Below are 19,087 nucleotides of genomic sequence, written 5' to 3'. Positions count from 1 at the left end.
AAGGAAAGACCCTGGTTCTGTTGCCACACCAACACCTTTGATAAGATAGAGATACTTAGTCCTGATGGTTTGTGGTAATGGCAATCACACAAGCTGACTGCAGCTCCTAAGACTTTGCAAGTTTGACCAGCAAGTCCAAATTGTCTCTGTGTTGAAGGTCCAGGGTCAGCTTCTGTATTTCCTCTACTTTTTTGACAACTCAAGAGTTCAGTTTGGACAGACGTAAATGCAGCACATTTAACACTCTACAACAGAAATGTACCACCACTAATTCCCAAAGCTGCAGCTGAGCAGAGAATAAAACAAAGTGAAGCCAGACAGCACTTGAAATGCTTGTCTCATTCTTCTCCACCATTGCTGCCATCTCACTTGGAGGACATGAGGGTGGATAATAAATGGGAAGGCAGCTCTGCCAAAGATGGAAAGGACATCAGCTAGTGTACAACACTGACTTCGGAACATTTCTGGCTAACACCTTACTAGTTCAAGGTCTTGCCTTCTACTGGTCTAGACTTCTGGAATTGACATGACTTTTTCTTCTTTTTTAATTATTATTACCTTTAGAAAGAACCTCATCAACATCTTTCATGAACTTTTCTAAAATTCTGAAGAGGATTAATAAATCATTAAACATGGCCTACATAAATGTTTTCGAAGACATGCTCATGAGGTGAGCAGCCTCTACCCTCTCATCCCCAGATTAAACTTCACCAGAAAATTTGCCTAACTTTATTTGGCTTGTCACCTCTATAAAGTGGTGTGCCTGTAAGTCTTATATTTGTTTATTCTGCTGAAGCTGGCAAAAACATGGTGACTTTGACTAGTTTAGGATATTATTTAGATATTTCAAAATTAAAAGCACTGCGAAATTAAGAGTTAAGGCTGAAGGGCATACAGCAGGATCCAACTACCACCACACCCACCACCAAAAACCACACTCTTAAAATTCAGCTGAATATAGCATCTCTCTTGTGTTGTGTTGCTCATCTTAAGTCTCTTGCTCCTCCCACATTCAAAAAATCAGGAAGAAAAGATCTATTTTAAAATGCAAAATTTAATAAGAAGTCACTGGGCCCACTTAACCTCACTAAACCTGCATATTGGGTTTGTATGGCCAGGTTTTGGGTGGGGGGCTACAGAGGTGGGTTCTCTAAGAAGCTGCTGGAAGCTTCCCCCATGCCCAGCAGAGCCAATGCCTCCAAATCCAGGATGGCCCCACTACCGGCCAAGGCTGGGCCAATCAGGGATGGTGGTAACACCTCTCTGATAATGTATTCAAGAGGAAAAAAAAGTTATTGGGCAGAAGCAATTGCAGTCAGAGAAGAGTGGAGTGAGAATATGTGAGGGGAACAGCCCTGCAGACACCAAAGGCAGTGAGGAAGGAGGTGTAGGAGCTGCTCCAGAATTCTCCTGTGTCCCTATAGCATGTGGAGGAGCCCTTGCTGGAGCAGCAGGATGCCCAAAGGAGGCTGTGACCCCATGCACGGGAAACCCATGGAAGGAGGAGCGCACACTGGAGCAGGTCTCCTGGCAGGACTTGTGACCCTGTGGGGGACCCAGGCTGCAGCAGCCTGTTCCCGAGGGACTGCACCCCATGGGAGGGACCCACACCGGAGCAGTTCATGAAGAAATGTAGCCTGTGGGAAGGACTCACATTGGAGGGAGAAATTAATGGAAACCTGTCTCCTGTGGGAGTGACCCCACACTGTAACAGGGAAAAGACTCCTCTCCATGAGGAGGAAACAGGGGCAGAACAAGGTGTGATGAACAGACTGTAACCATTCCAATCTCCCTGTGATGCTGGCAGGGAGGACGGAGAGAACTGGGAATAAAGTTAAGCTTGGGAAGAAGGGAGGGGTTGTGGGAAGGTGTTTTCAAAATTTTAGATCTCACTGTCTTACTCTGAGTTGGATTGGTAATAAACTCAGTTAATTTCTCTAAGTTGAGTCTGTTTTGCCCATGAGTGATCTCTCCCTGTCCCTATCCCAACTCATGAGCTTTTTGCTGTATCTTCTCTCCCCTGTGCAACTGAGGTGAGTGACAGGGTGGTTTTGGTGGGTGTCTGGCCTCCAGCCAGGGTTGAACCACCACAGCCTGTACTACCTTTTGCCTTCTACCCTACTCTACTTTTTCTGTATTCCCCAGTCAAATACATTTTCCCAAGCCTGCTACATCTTTTACAGGTTCAACCTCCTCACTCTGTGCCCCAGTGGTTTACAACAACTCTCTTCCTATCTGCTTAAGAACCTGGGAGGCTCCAGACACAGCCGTGTGCTCACATAGTTCCAGCCTCCGTGTTTCAGAGGATCTACCCCGGCACCCTGCTCATGTCCCCCATTTTTCCCAAGAGCCATCCCTTCCACGTTTCATATCTCAAATAAGGGCTTCCAACAGCTCCCTGACAAAAGACAGTGTTAAGCAAATAATGTGCTGGGAACAACAGTATCTTCAAGTTGGCCTTGGTTTGCCATGTTTTATTTATTGCTGCACCTCCCAGATTTACTGACTGAGGACTCCAGAAAACTCCAGATGCCACTTGTTTTGCCAAGGGTCAGTAACCTATGGGGAAGTCTGTGCATCAAAACTATCCACATACAATCAGTCACTGTTTGGCACAAGCATGCCAAACGTTCAGCAGTTCCATCCCCTCAGGATACCTGGCTGCCATCTTCCTGTGCCTTGCGGATGATGTTCTGCCGAGAGTCGATCCAGTACAGCTGCTTATCCAGGGGGTCGTAATCAATGGCTCGGACATTGCGGAGACTGTGGATGGGGAGTATGATATCTGGGCTCTGCTGCTCATCTATCACCATGCGATTAATCGCGTTCTTCTGACTGAACAACAGAAAGGTGGTAGGAGCTGGATGGGTTAAAAAAAGAAAAGGGGTTGAAAGGGTTACATGTGGCAATAACATTGGGCATTTTTATGTTTAAGAATAACAACTATAATCCGTAACAGACATTTATTACATTCCCTTTTTCCCCTCTTCCTTTGCCAAAACCAAACAAAAAATCAAACCAAAACATAAAAATCCCAACCTCTGATGAGTATGAAAAGCCTTTCAAATGACCTCTTTTTCTATAAAGGTCTGGATGTGACAGGAAAAGATAAGATTTTTTAAGTGGTGGGACTAGTGAATGCAAATAATTCTGTCAAAAGCATCTCAAAGAAGAATTGTCAATTATGCCTCTCAAAGAAATGTCCATTTTCTTTCTGAAGGGGTCTCAGGGAAATGCAGCTCCACTATTTTGAAGTTGAACCCTTCGCTAGGTGCACTTCTACTTGCAGAGGAAGGTGAGAAAAAGCCAGCACTGGTTCCTTATTTAGATGTTTCAGGGAAAAGAGACTGACAGTGGTTCAGTCCTGTTCCCACAAACCGTCTTTCTGCCTGTACTGGAATGAAGCAACTAATTCACATGAAAAATTCTTAACTGTGTGCGAGGCTGTGTTTTTGGAGAAAAATGTATTTGCTCTTCTCAAATCTATATATCTTTACTATTTCTAGCTGGTTACCTGGAAATGACAACCTGAAATGAGAAAAATAAATCTGATATTCTGCCCAGCAAGAATTTCCTGGACAAATGTTTTTTTAATTAGAAATACCTTCAAACAGCAGAAAGTAAGATTTCTTCACCCCATACAGCTGTAGTTTACCAGCTGTAACTTACAGTAAGTGCACAAAGCATTTAATACATCACTGAAAAAAAAATTATCTCTGTATTACATAACTGGGTCAGAAATCAGAGAAGGTAGTGAAAGCATTTTCCTTTTTCAGAGGGTTCTTTTCAATAATGCTCTACCTGAAGCCACTGCTGTGCAAGATGGCACAAGAGCCAATTGCCAGAAATGCAGCTTGAAGCCTCCCTGAAGTTTGTACAATCAATTCTCTACAGCCCAAGTCTGAAGAGAGATTAGCAGTGGGACACTGCACTCATTTCCCAGCCTGTAAAACAGGTAAGGCAGCATCTGGGAAAGGGGAGGAAGCAAAAGTCTCCTAGAGAACATCATCACCTTGCTTTGTTATTTTAGCATACACTTTGAACAGCTATTCTGACTGCTGGAAAAAGAAAAAGTCAGGGAGGAGTTTCCTTGGAAACCAACACTCAGTCCTCACATCCTATAACAATCAGGCCTAATTGCAAGGTATTTTTGCTTTCTGAAAAACCTGTATTTTCCCTCCAAGCATTTCTCCAATAATTTAAGCTGCCTTCTACTTAGCTCTGAATTGTAGAAGAAAGCACAAAAAAAATAAAGCGAAGACAAGTTTATATGAATGTGTACAGCAAAATAATGGATTCAGAAACATCAGAATGCTTACCAAGAATTTATGATAGAAATGGAAAGGGAAAAAAATTAAGGTAGAAGTGCAGGTAAACATATAAGCACCTAAAATTATTTCTACTTTTCCCCAAAGACACCCAAGACTTCCTGGCTTTACAACTTGGAATTGATGGCTCATTATGAAAAGCAACAGCAGAATTTCTCCCCTTGAGACTCCCCATCTCTGAAACAGTACCAATTTCAGAAATCCCTTTCCAGTTTTCATCATTCTCCTTCCCAACAGTCACATATTTTAACTGTATTTTTGGCAGCAGGCAAATGGAGTGCAATGAGTATGTCTCCTGTGTAACCCTGCCTTCCAAATTCATGACACGTGGTAGGTCTCAAGAGATCTCACCAGAGCAGTACATCCTTCCCATAATTAAAAGAACCTATGCATGCATGAGCAGGGTATTCCAGAAGGGAGGACCTCTAGACAGGGCTTGGACTAATAATGTTCAGGAGGTACATAAGCAAGTAATACAGGCAAAAGAAAGTTACAACAATTCATGCTCCAATTATAGTGTCCAAAAAAAAAGAATTAAATTATATGCAGAGAGGCCTCAATCTCCAGTTACATACAAATGAGAAGCTGGAAAGTTCCCAGGTTTGAGTATGGCAGAGGAAAACTCCTAATACCACACAAAGAGTCCTGAACTGTACCAAGCGGAAATGGCTCTATTTGCTCACAACCTATTTCCTATATTTTGCTCCATGCTCTGTTTCCAGGAGCATTTTCACAAGAAAAACATGAACTTTGATCCTTCTGCTACTTTTTCTCCACTGGAAGTCAAATTCCTCCACCTAGGAAATCACAGTCACTATCAGAGAGGTTCCAGCCGTGCCTCTAACTTGCACAAACACGAGAGCACCAGGGTGGAAGAACCCAGCTGTCATGCAAAGGGCCATTGTAATAAAAAAGGAGAGAAGTGCAGAACATGTGGGGAGTAGAAAAGCACAGTTTTTTGAAAAGCATGGTTTTCAAAAAATGCCATGAGGTGGCATTTGTGGAACAATCTGCTCAGCTTTTGGCTTCAAGACAACAGCTGGATGTCTCTACTCATGCATAATGTGGATGAGATACAATCTGCCTCTCTCTACCATGAATCTCTTTACCCACGGTGAATGACACCAGTGGAAATCAGTCATCCAGAGCTGCTGCCAAATTATGAGAGCTTCACTGGCAGCCAGTTATTGAGAGATGGATAAATTATTTGGTTAGAAACTAATTACACACAGCCTGAGGGGCCTTGAGGTTTGTATTCTGCACAACAATAAAGAAAAATGGCTGCACTGAGATCAAGAACCAGACTGCTGGGAAGGCCACGGAGCCCAGCCCACCCTCACTGAGGAAAAGCACTTGTAGAGGTCTGAGACTGGCCCACCTCAGCATCTCATCAGCCAGCAAACACAGCTATTACAGAATGAAATCCTGACCAGCTAAAAGCTGCACAAAGTCCAGAATGCCGATTAAAGTATCACATATCATTTATGTCAGGCAAAACTAGAACTATATAAGCAGATAAATAAACAAGCAAGCAAGCACTTGAAGAGGGTCTGACACAGAACCAAAACATTTTTAGCCTTCATGTTTACACAGATGTAGCTGAGCCACTGGAAAAGTTCACTAACAGCCATTCCTCTTATGTAATTGTGATGCTGTTAAGTTGCAACACTATTTTTTTTTTTTTCTTTTTGCTTTCAACATCCTATGTTGTCTTAAAACTCAGTAAGATTTTACTACTGGAAAACTGTAAAACTCTTCTCCAAGTACAATGCTTGCATCAGTTACTAAACACATCCTGCATTTCCTTTGCATTCCTTATGGCTTACCACTGCAGGTCCTGTTGTCGGAGTTCAAGGAATAATGAGCTGGGCAGCCACAGACAAACCCTCCCACGGGGACTGCCAGGCACAGGTGAGAGCAGTGACCATTGCTGGAGGCACACTCGTTCCAGCCCGCCTGCCTGGAGGAGTGGAATACCAGGATGTCCATAACGTAATCCAAGTGCCCCTGGATGATGGTTCGGTTCTGGCCACTGGTCTTGTTGGCTCGCTCGATGCTGCGCCGGCTCCAGTCTGTCCAGTAAATGTAATCCTGGTACTGGGTCAGGCCAAAGGGGTGAGGCAAATCATCAGCTATGATCTCACGGTCAAGGCCTGTGTCCAAAGGGAAGGGTGAGAAAAAGCAGAGTTATATGGGCACATGCAATATGCTGTTGAACATGTCCCCTGCCCAGAAAGGTTACCACACAATTACTTTAAAATTACTATTTCATCATTACAAGAGTAAATTACAAAGTAATGTACAGTAGTCAAAAGGAATCTCAGAGCCTATCACAGAAATGTGCTAATCCTGCTTGCCATTCACAGAAAAAAATGTAGCTTACTGAAGAAAAGTTTCAATTCCGAAAATTATCAGGGTTCTCAGAAAGATTCTGTCCTTTCCCTCCTCCCCAAAACGGACAGGATTACTCTCAATTTAATGCAGGATGCTGATACTGTATTTCCAGTTCAGCATCTCTTTTACCACACTTTTCCCACTGCTTACAAAAAGAAAATTGTTATGAGCTTAATGAAATTCTGCATTGCATTATGAGAAAAATTAAATATACAAGGCTAAACTAACCTGTCTCTGGAACGTCACAACAGGAAAGAGCAGCCAGAAAGCCAGGATAGGAAACAGCTAATTGTGTATACCATGGAAATGTTAAGAGATCTTAAGGAGCAGGACACGGCAGGGGGAAATTATTTCAACTGTGTTTTATCAACCACTTCATTACCATGGCACCTCCTGCTGTGTAGTCACACAAAATGAACAGCAGATTATGAAGCAAGAAGTTATTCCCTCTTTGCACAGAGAAGTCAAGGATGCACAACCCCACACTCTGCTGTCACCAGCTGCAGACACAAGGAAAAGGAAGCTCTAATGCTGTGTCCAGTCCCACATTTCACAGGGAAACATGGAGCAGGCCTCCACAACACACCAAAATACATGAGAAGCTGAAGAAAAATAGCTTTACTATCACACGTAATTCCCATAATTGCATTTTCCTGTTTTGATCTTTTTCTAGCTTTGTTCCACTACTGCAAGCATACTGTTTAAAGCAGACTAACTCCTTTAGCCTTAAATACTGGCTAATTATTAATGCTTAAATACTGGCTGTTGTTCATGATAACCCGAATAATTTAACATACAACAAGGCAGTTCACTCCTGTGGGTGCTGAGAAGTTAAAACAAGATACTGTTCAAATCTGAGAGGGCCTTAGTCCTCCACACAGTACTCTAGGACAGTGAAAGAATAAAATATTCCACCTCCATTATAAGCTGCAATGACCAGTTTATAAAATCATTACAGACCCCAGCACTAGAGAACTCTCCTGCTGATAAGTACTACCCAGGAAAAGGTCCTTAACATGCAGAATACAGGGGGGAAAAAATGCCTGAGGACACTAACAAAGATTTAAAACCAAACTGTATTAAATTACATGTTGAATAAGCTGTTGTTATCCTATTGTTGGCTTTCTTTCTACCTTTATTATGTATTTTCTAGTGCTCTTCAAAGTAGCAAAACAAGATCCTCCAAAACACTGTAAGTTGACATCTTTGTCCTACATATAACTGGAAATATGTACACCTTGTGTAATTTTAACTTTCTGAGCAACCCAATCACCTACAAGAAAATCGAGGCCTTGCTAACCATAGTGTTATATAAACATGAATTACAGAAGCAAACATTAAAGGTGTGAGAGGTTGGAAAATTTTATTTTTGTCTTATGATGTGTATCTTTGCATTATTTAAGCAACAATTTGCCACGAGGGAGCTGCAAAAAGCAGCACTGCCCTCAGGAGGCTGCCCAGGGCTTTGGGGCTCACCCAACATGTTGGAGGACTCTATCAGGTTGGTGTCCAGGTCGGTCCAGTACAGCCGCCTCTTGGCATAGTCAATGGTCAGGCCATTAGCACGTCCCACATTTGGGACCAGCGTGGTCCTCTCACTGCCATCCATTGCAGCTCTGTCAATCTTTGGCTTGCCACCCCACTCAGTCCAGTACATGAACCTGATTAAAAGAACAGAAGAAAGAAAAATAGTTGCATTCAATCCAAGAGAACTCAAGAAGAAATACAAAACAAAAATCCTTAGAAAGAATAAGAGAAAAAGAAGAGCTGTAAATTCAAGCATTTATTAATCCCCATTATGCTAAATGTATTTTTTTTCCAAAGTACAGGCAAGGAAGTGAGTCAAATTTCCTCAAAATGCTTCCAACATTATTTTTTTCTACTTGGACACAGATTTTCATCAGCAAGTTCTGTGTGACAGCACTTCACTAGTAACTAATCCATGCATGTCATTTAAGAGGCAGAGGTTGGCAGTTGGACACCTTCATTTATACCTGGTTATTTAGCAGGGTATTTTTCCAGAGCACTTATCTTCTGTTTCTAGTCAGTTGTCTCTCAAATGAAGGAACACAAAGAGGTAGATCTGCAGGGTACTTTTGTTAATAGGTGCCACTGCTCATTTCCACACAACTAAGTTAACCAACCATGTAACAAGTGTGTTACAACTCAGCCAAGACCACAAAACTGTATGGCATTTCCACTGGAGCAAAAATACAAGCTATTACATACTCACATGCCAGCTTATGCCTCATCTGGAAAAAGGACAGACTTGCACATGTTTACATTTTCTTTAGGCACTGCACAGTAGAGTAGGATGTTTATTTGTATATTATATATTTGATGGCTAGCTAGTCACTTCTTCCACAGTATAAAGCTGATACTGTTCTATAAACAAGTGAGACACAGCTATCCAATATTTACACCTGTGGGTTTTAATAACCCTAGTAACAACCCCCTGGGAAGTCTTTCAATTCCAACCAACTGCACAAATAGAAAAGGTTGCTTCAAAAACTGATGATCAAGAGGGAGCTATTCTTTAGACACCAAATTTTCTTAGAATTTTTGCAAGTATTTTGTGCATTTTTTGCAAATTGGACACAGAACGGAGCCAAGTGCCAGAATTGCCCCCATGGCAGCAATGCCTTGAAAACTTCCATTTGAAGTACAACTATACTGTAAGGTATACAAATGTATACAGCTATACTATTGCTGTAAGGAAAAAGGAAAAACAGGCATTCTGACCCAAGTAATTTTTTTTCTGCTCTGTGGTGAAGAGGCAAAGCACTGAACGACAATACTCCTTGGGAAAAACCTACTTCCAGTGTAAAACTAGAATTATCCACAGCAGCCTTTTGTTACAAATGAGTAACTGGATCTAAGAATCTGGTGTTGAATTCTCATCCAGGCAACCCCTGGCACATCAGGGCTGAATTCAATCTAGGATCCCACTGGAGGTGACCATTGCCACCGCCTGGTTGAAATAAAGCAGAAGGAATGTGTTCCAAGTTCTCTGCATTGCTGTAGCCCTCACAGTGTCACTGGAAACTGTGATAATGTCATAACCCCTGTAAATGAAGTTCCCTCATTTGAAAAATAACGCAATTATTGGTGTAACCTCAAAAAGTTTTTGCAGTAATTAGTTATTGTCAAGTGAGCATTTCATGGTAGAAGAGCTGTTTCAGAAGCTGAATAGTTAGCTTGCCCCGTTCCGTCCCCTCCCTCCCTGTTTATTGCCCTACTTTTGCTGTTACACTTCAATCCAACTGAGAAGTTTCTTCTCAGGAAGTCTTTAATTTGGGGCAGAGGTGAATATAATTGTTTCCACTCCTCTGTCCCTCTTCCCTTGTCCATGCAAACTAAAAAGTTTCCTTACCTGAAGAAACAAACATCTTCCTTATGCTCAGACTACAAACTTCACTCCCTCACCCTCAAATTAAGTCACTTAATACCTTTATTGGACCCTAACTTGTAATAAAAATAATCCTAATTTTTAAAACGATAAATATATTCCTTTCAATGCTATAGTCCTTTTCTGATTAATGAGGTCCATAAACCTAAAACTACTTTGATTCTGTGGCTAATTAAAAAACTAAATATAAACTCCTTTCTAATGAGCTGCTCTGATTTTCATTCTTGTTTTTGGTACTTTTAATGATTATTCAGGACATTAAGAGCATATTTCTCTAAATTACCAGGTTGTATTCCCCAGCTCAGTTCTCTCAGGGTTTACAGGCAGTGCTTAACTACCATGCCCTAGAGGAAGCATCACAATGTTGTTTTTCACTGTTCATAAACACAGAATTAAATCAGCAAGTTACCCCTCAGCAGGGTCCAGTGCCAGTGCCCGGGGACTGTCGAGATCTTTCCACACGAGCACCTGGCGGTGCTGCCCGTCCAGCTTGGACACCTCGATCCGGTTTGTGCCAGTGTCAGCCCAGTACAAGTTCTTCCCCAGCCAGTCCACAGCCATGCCCTCGGGATAATCCAAGCCGAACTCCACAACGTGTTCCAGCGCGCTGCCATTCATGAACGCTCTGCTGATGGTCTGCAGGGATACAAAGATACACAGGCAAATTAGAAATTTTACCAGTCTGTCACTGGGCTGCTTGTTTTCTTTGTTGGATTTTAAACACTTTCAGATTTCAGACATCTCATAGGAAAGAGGATCTTACAATATGCTACTTATTTGCAAAGCAAACAATGCTGCTATTCAGAAGTAATGATTTACTGTGCTCTGTGAATGTATTCTGTGTCAATTACAATAGCATTTCACTGGGGAAATAAATGGGATAACTAGGCTGGTTGAATTAAGCATCTACATGACAAAGTGACCTTAATAACTCAGTGCCAACTTCGAGGGGGAAATATTTTGGCTCTCCCAGGACTACACAAAAGCATCAATGTTGTAGCATGGAACACTATTTAAAGTGTTATTTAAAAAAAAGTGCAGGACAGAACAGCAAATAGAAGTAAACAACCAAACGACTGATGAGCTCAGTAGCTTAAGCGCTTCAGTACTGATGGCTGAATTTAACTTCACTAGGCACGATCTCTTCTTGGACTTTTATTCAAAAGACTTCTTTTAACTCTTTGCCATCAGGATCAGCCTGTCATAGCAGATACAGCCAGAATTCCATTTCAATAATATATTAGAGCTTAGGCATTCCCTGATAAGCCTGAAAGTAAAGGACTAATGTTAGAATAGTACAGAATTCTTTTGGCAAACATGGGATACCTTTCTATGTCCTCAATATTCCTATCTGCATACACTCCTCATATTCACAACCAACCAGAAGCTAACAAAACCCACGATTTTTGTTTACTTCTTAGTTTGAACACAACCTGCTAATTATGCCAGTTTGTGACAGCACACAGCAGGGAAGTCTGTATCTCAGATTTCACCTGTATTACTTACACAGCTCAAAAGAATACCATGCCTAGGGAGTTCAGCCAAGTCACCTCTTGCAGACTCGCTCAAACTCTGTGTTTTTAACTACTGTAATTCTTCAGTTGCAAAAGTCCATGAATTATTGTTGGCACAGGTCTCAAGTAAGTTGCAGAAAATGTAATTAAAAACTAAACTCTTCTACATATCCCTTGAAATTTGTAAACCCCATTCATCAAATACTCTTAAGCATCTCAAGAAGCTTGTAACAGCTTGATAGCCAATATGGACTAAATCTGTACCTTTAAAGAAATGTCAGTCCAGTAAATGCGATTGTCTGTCACATCAAAATCCAGAGCAGAGGCTTCCTTGACTCCAGTGAGTGGAATAGCAACATTGTTATTGTTGGTTTCTAGAGAGATGCGTCTGATGTCTGCTCTCCTAGAAAAGAGCAGGAAAGCTTCTGGCACGATGCAGGTCCTCATGTCACTGATGAGCTCCAGGCCGATGGGGCAGGCGCAGCGAAGGCCTTGTGGTCGGTACAGACACAGGTGGCTGCAGCCGCCGTTGTCTTCTGCACAGGGGTTTGTACCTAAGCAGGCAGCAAGAGGAAAAGCAAGCATTGCAAACTGACTGCAGTGAAAGGTGAAGCTAGTCCTCACATGCATCAGCAACACTATGTGTTCTCCAAGTATACATGCAGTTTTTCTCCTTGTATTCTCTGATCAAATTATTTTTCATTCATTTCCCGTAATCCTTTAGACAGTCCTTACTCTCCTTGGCTGGAAAAGCCAGTGATTGCTCTCCTTATGCCATGAAACAAACCCAGCATTAGGGAAAGGGATCTGGGCTTCAGCAGCTACTGATGATCCCAATTCACAGCACAAGCACTGAATGCATGGTAAGTGTATGTTCTGCTGCCTTTTACAGTACACTGTTCCAGCTACATACCCCCTTGCACTCCTGCACGTAAAAAAACTTGCAGAGCTATTTCCACATCCATTCAATAGTCTCTTCTCTCCAAGATGCAAGTGAAGCAGCTCTTTGCAATACTCACTCATGTACCTCCACATGCTGGAAATTGAACTCCCAAGGGAGGCTTGGTACAAAGGAGTTCAACTGGCCAAACAGATGGAAAGAGGGCTGCATTTAAAGCCATGTACCTTGGGGCATCAGCCAAAGATACATCTCAACTACATTTGACTAGTTTCCTGCAGTACAATCCAGACATGACAGCAAGAAGCTGCAAGCCTTATCCACATAGCAGGATACTCAGGTACTGTGCTGAGTTCTCTGATGCTACAATTACACTGCTACCAGTGCTTGGATAGCTTAGGATAGGCAATGTAAAGCTAGATGCTGCTTTTTTAAACCACAGACACTACAGGGCAGGAAGTACTTCTAGATACTTTTAGAGATAATTTTCTAGTGTTAACATAAAAAGTACTGAACAGACTAAAACTGGCTCATTCTGCGCTTTTGCACACTGGGAGCACACGTTCAGCTTGCTATTCTTCCAAGCTACAGAACTCAGAGAAGACCTAACCCACCCCATCAAGCTGCAGCCTGCAGTTATCGTGCAATAGGACTGGATTCTGCCCACTTCTAAAACTCTGCAGAATAGCACTGCTGACATTTTCTATCTTGTTCTCCCTTGCCTGACTAGCAGACCACTCACCGATGATCTGGTGCACGTTGGTGGCTTTCAGGCCCATCAGATCGGGCAGCTGATCGATGATGATCTCTCTCTCTGCCGTGCGCTTGTGCACACGCTCAATGCTGCGCCTTTGCCAGTCTGTCCAGTAAATGTAGTCTTCCAACAGAGTGAATCCAAATATATGAGGCAGCTTGTCCTCCACCAGGACTCTCCTACCAGTTCCATCAGCATTCATGACCTATGAATGATACAAACACAAACTTTTTGGTGTACAGAATAAATCTGCCACTATTTGGCAGACGAACAAACTAGCTGCTCTACGCTTAGACTTCAAATCAAAAAATAATCTCCTATCCATTATAATGCTATCAATGTTACACAGTGCCCTAATAAAAAAAGAAGACACTGTTTATTAACAGTGTTTATTAAAAGCCTTATTTAGAAGGCTAGTCTCATAAGCAGATTGTAATGTGAAATTATGACACAAGACTCGTTACCTTTGCTTTGGGAACTATTATTACGTAATAATACTTACTCCTGTTACAACTCTCTCATTTCTGACATGAGTTTTGGTTTAGTTTTACAGAGGAGTCACTGTGTTTTACACAAATGAAGACAAGTTTGTAATGGCCAAGGAGATCTGGTTCAGCATCTTCCAGTTCACAGTCCCTCCCAAGTGCGCTTTGCCCAGATTACAGAGAGCATTAAGAGGAGACCCCACATAAATACTGGGAGGCAAAGAGTAAAGAAGATCTACAGAATATATTTATATTCCCCAGTCTGAATACGGAACCAGTTTTCCATTCTTCAAAATTAAGTACAGTAATTTTTTTACTACAAGGAACAGCAGTAGTCTGTAAATAATTGCATGCCTTTGATCAAGACACTTGAATTTACTGCGTCATTTTCCTCCACTGCTAGAAAGGAGTAATACCTAACTTCCTCAGTGAGGCACTGAAAGGATTAATTAAACATATGTATGCATGTTCAAGTGATCAAGTGCCCTATGAATGCCAAGTATTATTATAAAATTGTAAAATACCATACTGACAGGAGTAAAGAGTCCCGTGTTTTAAGAGAAGCCTAGGAGAGATTCAGTGCCTCACTTTTTCAGAAAAAAAATCCTTCTGAAGTATTTCTACTTGTTTCAAGGTTACAGCTTAAGTTTACAGCATGTATACCACTCTTCCAAAACCAGAAAAAACCCCCAACCAACCTTAATATAAAAGCTTTCCGAAACAATGTGATTCACAAAATCCAAGGTAGCATACTAATCCCTGAAACATTAAAACATCCTTCCCACCATCCAGGGATGTTCTAAGTAAAGGACTGGAAAAGGAGTGATTTATTAAACCACTGTTTTCAAATCTCTCTCACTTATGAAACTAAGATAGCCACAAACAAATCTATATGACTTCCTGTCCTCCCCATGGCTCAAACCCAAAGACTTATGCAATGACAACCTTCAGGATCAACTGGCTTAGTAACTCAGACTAGACTGATGGTAGTTGGTGGCCAGAGTATCTTCCCAGATAATGAGAAATGTAAAGGCTAGTTTGGAGCAACTCCTACCCAGGCACATATGAGGAGAGAGGAAAGGAACGGAGAAACAGAACTGAAGCACACACCTTTCCTAGCATACAGTATAATGTACACATTAATAAAACACTTAAAAATTCCCAAAAAAAAAGTGGGAGAAATGCTATAACCTTCACAATAATTCAATTTCTCCTTAAAATTATTCCTTGTCATAAACTTCCCAACATTTTGCCGCTTAGTCTCAGTATATTAAAATGGGAACCGAATCTTTATGTGCACATTTCCTACAGAAAAATCAAATGGGGCTCTGCATATTTGCTGGTTCATAGGAATAAGCTCTGGATTTACTTTTAAAGAAAGGTCATAGTTACTTTATGGAAATAGCTTACCAAAACCCTTCAGTCTAGCAGAGTATACAGCATGCTTCTACAAATGCACTAATGCACATGCATCTCAAAAATAGATGACTTGTCTGTGGTGACTTGTTTCCCCCTCCCCCTTAAACTGCAGAGATAAGCCATGTGTTTGCAACTAATTAGTGCTTGCTAAGCAGACCAAGAAGATACACAAAATGAACTTGTTACAAAGTGAACCAACTAAAACCACACAGTTACAAGCAATAAAACATCACCATCACAAAGTAGCATTTTTAGCAATTACATTTTTTGCCTTGTATTTGTAAAAGAAAGAAAATCCTCTATTTAATGGAGTGCTTAACTACCAGCAAAGAGAATTAGTTGGAAGGTGTGTGGTGTGAGATGAACTTTCTCTGGCAAACTTTAAAGTGAGAGCTGTTCAAATAAGCTTACCCCTATACTGAAGAGTCAGGAAAAGAGGAGGACTTAAGGATTACGTATCTGCTTTTAATTAGTTTTTGCTTTGACACATAAAGGCTACTTTGAAAGACAGTTTTACATCTCCTAGACAAAACACGCACCTTTCTGAAAGTACTTACATATACCTGCCACTCTGCTCCCGCTGCAGTTTCACCTGACCACATCTGTACAATGTTGCCTAATATAAACATCTGCCCACTAGCAGCCAGCTACCACCACATATATATATATATATGTATTTCCATGGCACCATGTTGTCTGCACTGACTTTGGCTGCATGTTAGGTGATTTCAACAGAACTACATCCATTGGCTACAGAATCAAACAGTCTGGTGTAAGGCAGAAGGGAAGTGGCAAGGGATGTAGGGATGATACGCACAAGGAGAATAAAGAAAAAAGGAACAATCACTTATCAACCAATTTCAAGGGATTTCAGCATCATCTTTTCACATACTGAAACTCAGACAACAACCAAGTCCCAGCCCATGCTCCTTTACGGATTTCTTCCCCTTCCCCAGCTCCTCACAGTGAAATGCATCCCCACAGAATCCCACATAAAAGAAACCCACCTTCTGCTGCTACGAGGCAGTGACTCCAGAGGTTTATGCTGCTTTTAACCACAATGTGGTGGGAGTTTCACATTCTGAGGCCATTCTGAATACTGCAAATCACACTGAGAATATAGGCTACAACAGGAAACAGATGTGGTGGAACCACAAACACCACCTTTACTGAAAGACTGAGTAGTTCCATGAAAAAAAATTTTAAAAGTGCAAAAATTGAACGGCCTCAGAAAAAATACCAGATATCCTGCTTGTAGAATAAGGGCTTTGTTTATCCTAAAACAATAATGAATGCAAACCTATAGCCTCACGAAAATACAGCTTATTCAAACTAAGTGAATTACTGCTGAAAATGTAGTCACATTTTAAAATGCTGTACTTAGTGATCTGTAGGAACAATAACAACTTTGAAGCATTACTTCTAATTTAAAGTTACAGACTGGAGCGCACAGTGACATATTCTGAGGGTCTTTTTTGTTATCAGATACCTTGCATTCAATTCACTCCTAATACCAGTAATCACTGTGATAGATAGGCTAATGCAGTGAATTTACCTTTTTGATAATATGGGATTTGAATGTATGGTAGTTTAAACTTGTCACTTGATTGCTCTAAGTCTAGAGTTCCATCATTAAATCTATCTCATTTATGAAAGTGCTTAGAGCTTGTGCTGGGACCCTGGCAGAACTGTGCAGACAAGCAGTCCCCTCAGGTCCAGTGCACCAAGGCCGGTGGCAGCAGAGACTAAGCAGATGTGCACTGGCTCATGTGCACAGCCCTGAGGAGATGCTCATCACTGAAAGCGTCTGTCCCTATCGGGCTATACTTAGATCAATACCAAACATAAGAGCCCAGTCCTACAAGGTGTCAAGACTGAGATGAAGGTGACAGAGTGCAAACTCTTACCTTTCATCTTAACTCATAAGCATAGTTGAATTTTCAGTATAGAACCACAGAATCATAGACCAGCCCAGGCTGGAAGAATCCCTGAAAGATCATCTGGTCCAATTTTTTGTGGGAAAGAAGCCTAGATGAGATTATCCAGCATCCTGTCCAGTTAGATCAAGAAAACTTCTAGTAATGGGGAGGGACTCCACACCTCAGTAAAGTATTTCTTTCTTGTATTAAGATGAAACCTCCCTCAGTGCACCTTGCAGCAGTTGCCCCTGTCCTCTCCATGTGGCTCCATATGCTTGGAGAACCTCCTTCCTCCCTCAGTACTGGAAGAGTATGAGCACTCTCTTCTCCATGAAGAAAAGGCCAAACCCCTTCTGTCTGTCCTCACAGGGCAGGTTCTCATTCCCTTAGGCCCTCTCCACTCTCCCTGCATCTCTGTTGAATTCTGGGGACCAGAGCTGGACACAGCTGGGTATGGCCTGACAAGCACTGAGTGGGATGATCAATGCCCCCATGGATGCACCCCAGGATCCTGTTTGCCTTCACTGTACAGCAGCACACTGGCATGACTTGCCCTCAGTAAACCTGCATTGGCTTTTCCCCATTACCTGCTTCCTTTGGCTCACAGGTTTCTAGGAGAACTCTTTCCAGGGGCTGCAATAAGACTAACAGACCTGTAACTTCCCAGGTCCACTTTTGGATGTGGTGGCAAATGATCGGGGAACAGGTTAAATATCATGCATGCTAAGCTCTTTCTCTGGCTGACAGGAGCAGAGGAAGTCAACAATCAATGAAAATTTATAAACAACACCTGGTAACACTACCTTCAAAAATATATTACTTATGAGCATGGAATAGGCCTCTGTGATGGACTGTTAAGTCCCCAGCTACACTACAAGATGTTGCCAGAATATTATTTCTTTCACAGACACACATCAGTAAAACAAAAACCCAACTCCCCCTAAAACAAACAACTCTTCCAGTAAAATCCATAAGCTCCTCTAATTTCAGATACTTGAACCTAAGCTCCAATTTTTAAAATCAACAGTCTGTTTTTGGACAAATGACAGTTACCTTAGCCATAACTGGTTCCTGAACTTCAGCATCTTTACCAGCACCATCTTATTGATCCTCAGAGAGGCCAGAAGACCCCACTTAATATTCAGGACCTCAACTGCTCTGCTCAAGTTCTACTGCCATCGCTGCCCAAGCTCTACAAAATTTTTATCAAGCACCACAGCTGGAAAGCAGTTCCCCTCACTGAGTCACAGGAAGGACGCAATTGTAGCATTCATCTTTCTTCTGGAAGGATAAGGAATTTGAAAGCCTTCTGACCCCGTGGCAATGCTTTGCATGTCACGTGTCCCGCAAGTGCAGAACACACTAGCTTGTTGTTTCCTTGGAACATGTTGAAATATACTCTGGATATATAGTCACGGTTTATCTTACAGCATGCATACAACCCCAGACATTTGGCACAGGTTTCTAAGAAGCAAATGTCACCAAAATAAAAGGTAAACTCTTCCTGAGCAGACCTTCAATTTTTACCTCATTCCAATGACAACTTGGGTTTCTCCCAATAGTTTAAAACAGCAGAAAATCATCAGGAAGCATTACCACCTTCACAATTTCAACACGGGTCATGCTAATGCACCACAGGAATAGATACAACTTAAAACAATGAGGTAAAAAGGTGAATTTCTCATGAGTTTGATCATTAACACTGATCTACTTAAGATGATTGCAAGGAAGCATTACTGTAAAACACCCTGAAATACTGAATTCAAAACAAATATCCCAGATATTCCAACATAACATAATTGAGCAAGGCTTGCATTAGACCTGAAATAATTTAGGAATACTCAGACTCAAGGCTTAGCTACTTCAGCCCTGATTATCCAGAGGTAGATACTTACACATGGTGTTTGATGCAACAAATAACAACTCAGTTCATGGCAGTGTGAATCAGGGATATGACTGCTCATTGT

General features: G+C 41.6%; 1 protein-coding gene across 1 annotated transcript in view; it reads right to left on the bottom strand.

Annotated features, from left to right (window-relative positions):
* The window catches only part of LRP6 (LDL receptor related protein 6), a 122,621-nt gene that overhangs the window by 22,185 nt on the left and 81,349 nt on the right, over window positions 1-19,087 (bottom strand). Inside the window, 6 exon segments of the mRNA XM_039570654.1 lie at window positions 2,658-2,860; window positions 6,155-6,481; window positions 8,199-8,383; window positions 10,541-10,767; window positions 11,910-12,199; window positions 13,286-13,502. Coding sequence (XP_039426588.1) covers window positions 2,658-2,860; window positions 6,155-6,481; window positions 8,199-8,383; window positions 10,541-10,767; window positions 11,910-12,199; window positions 13,286-13,502 — 1,449 coding nt within the window.

This window comes from Corvus cornix, chromosome 1A (genome assembly GCF_000738735.6).
Source record: "Corvus cornix cornix isolate S_Up_H32 chromosome 1A, ASM73873v5, whole genome shotgun sequence".
In the NCBI taxonomy this organism is placed as follows: Eukaryota; Metazoa; Chordata; class Aves; order Passeriformes; family Corvidae; genus Corvus; species Corvus cornix.
The sequence above is the reverse complement of the archived record's forward strand: the minus strand, read 5'-3'. Positions and strand labels throughout refer to the sequence as shown.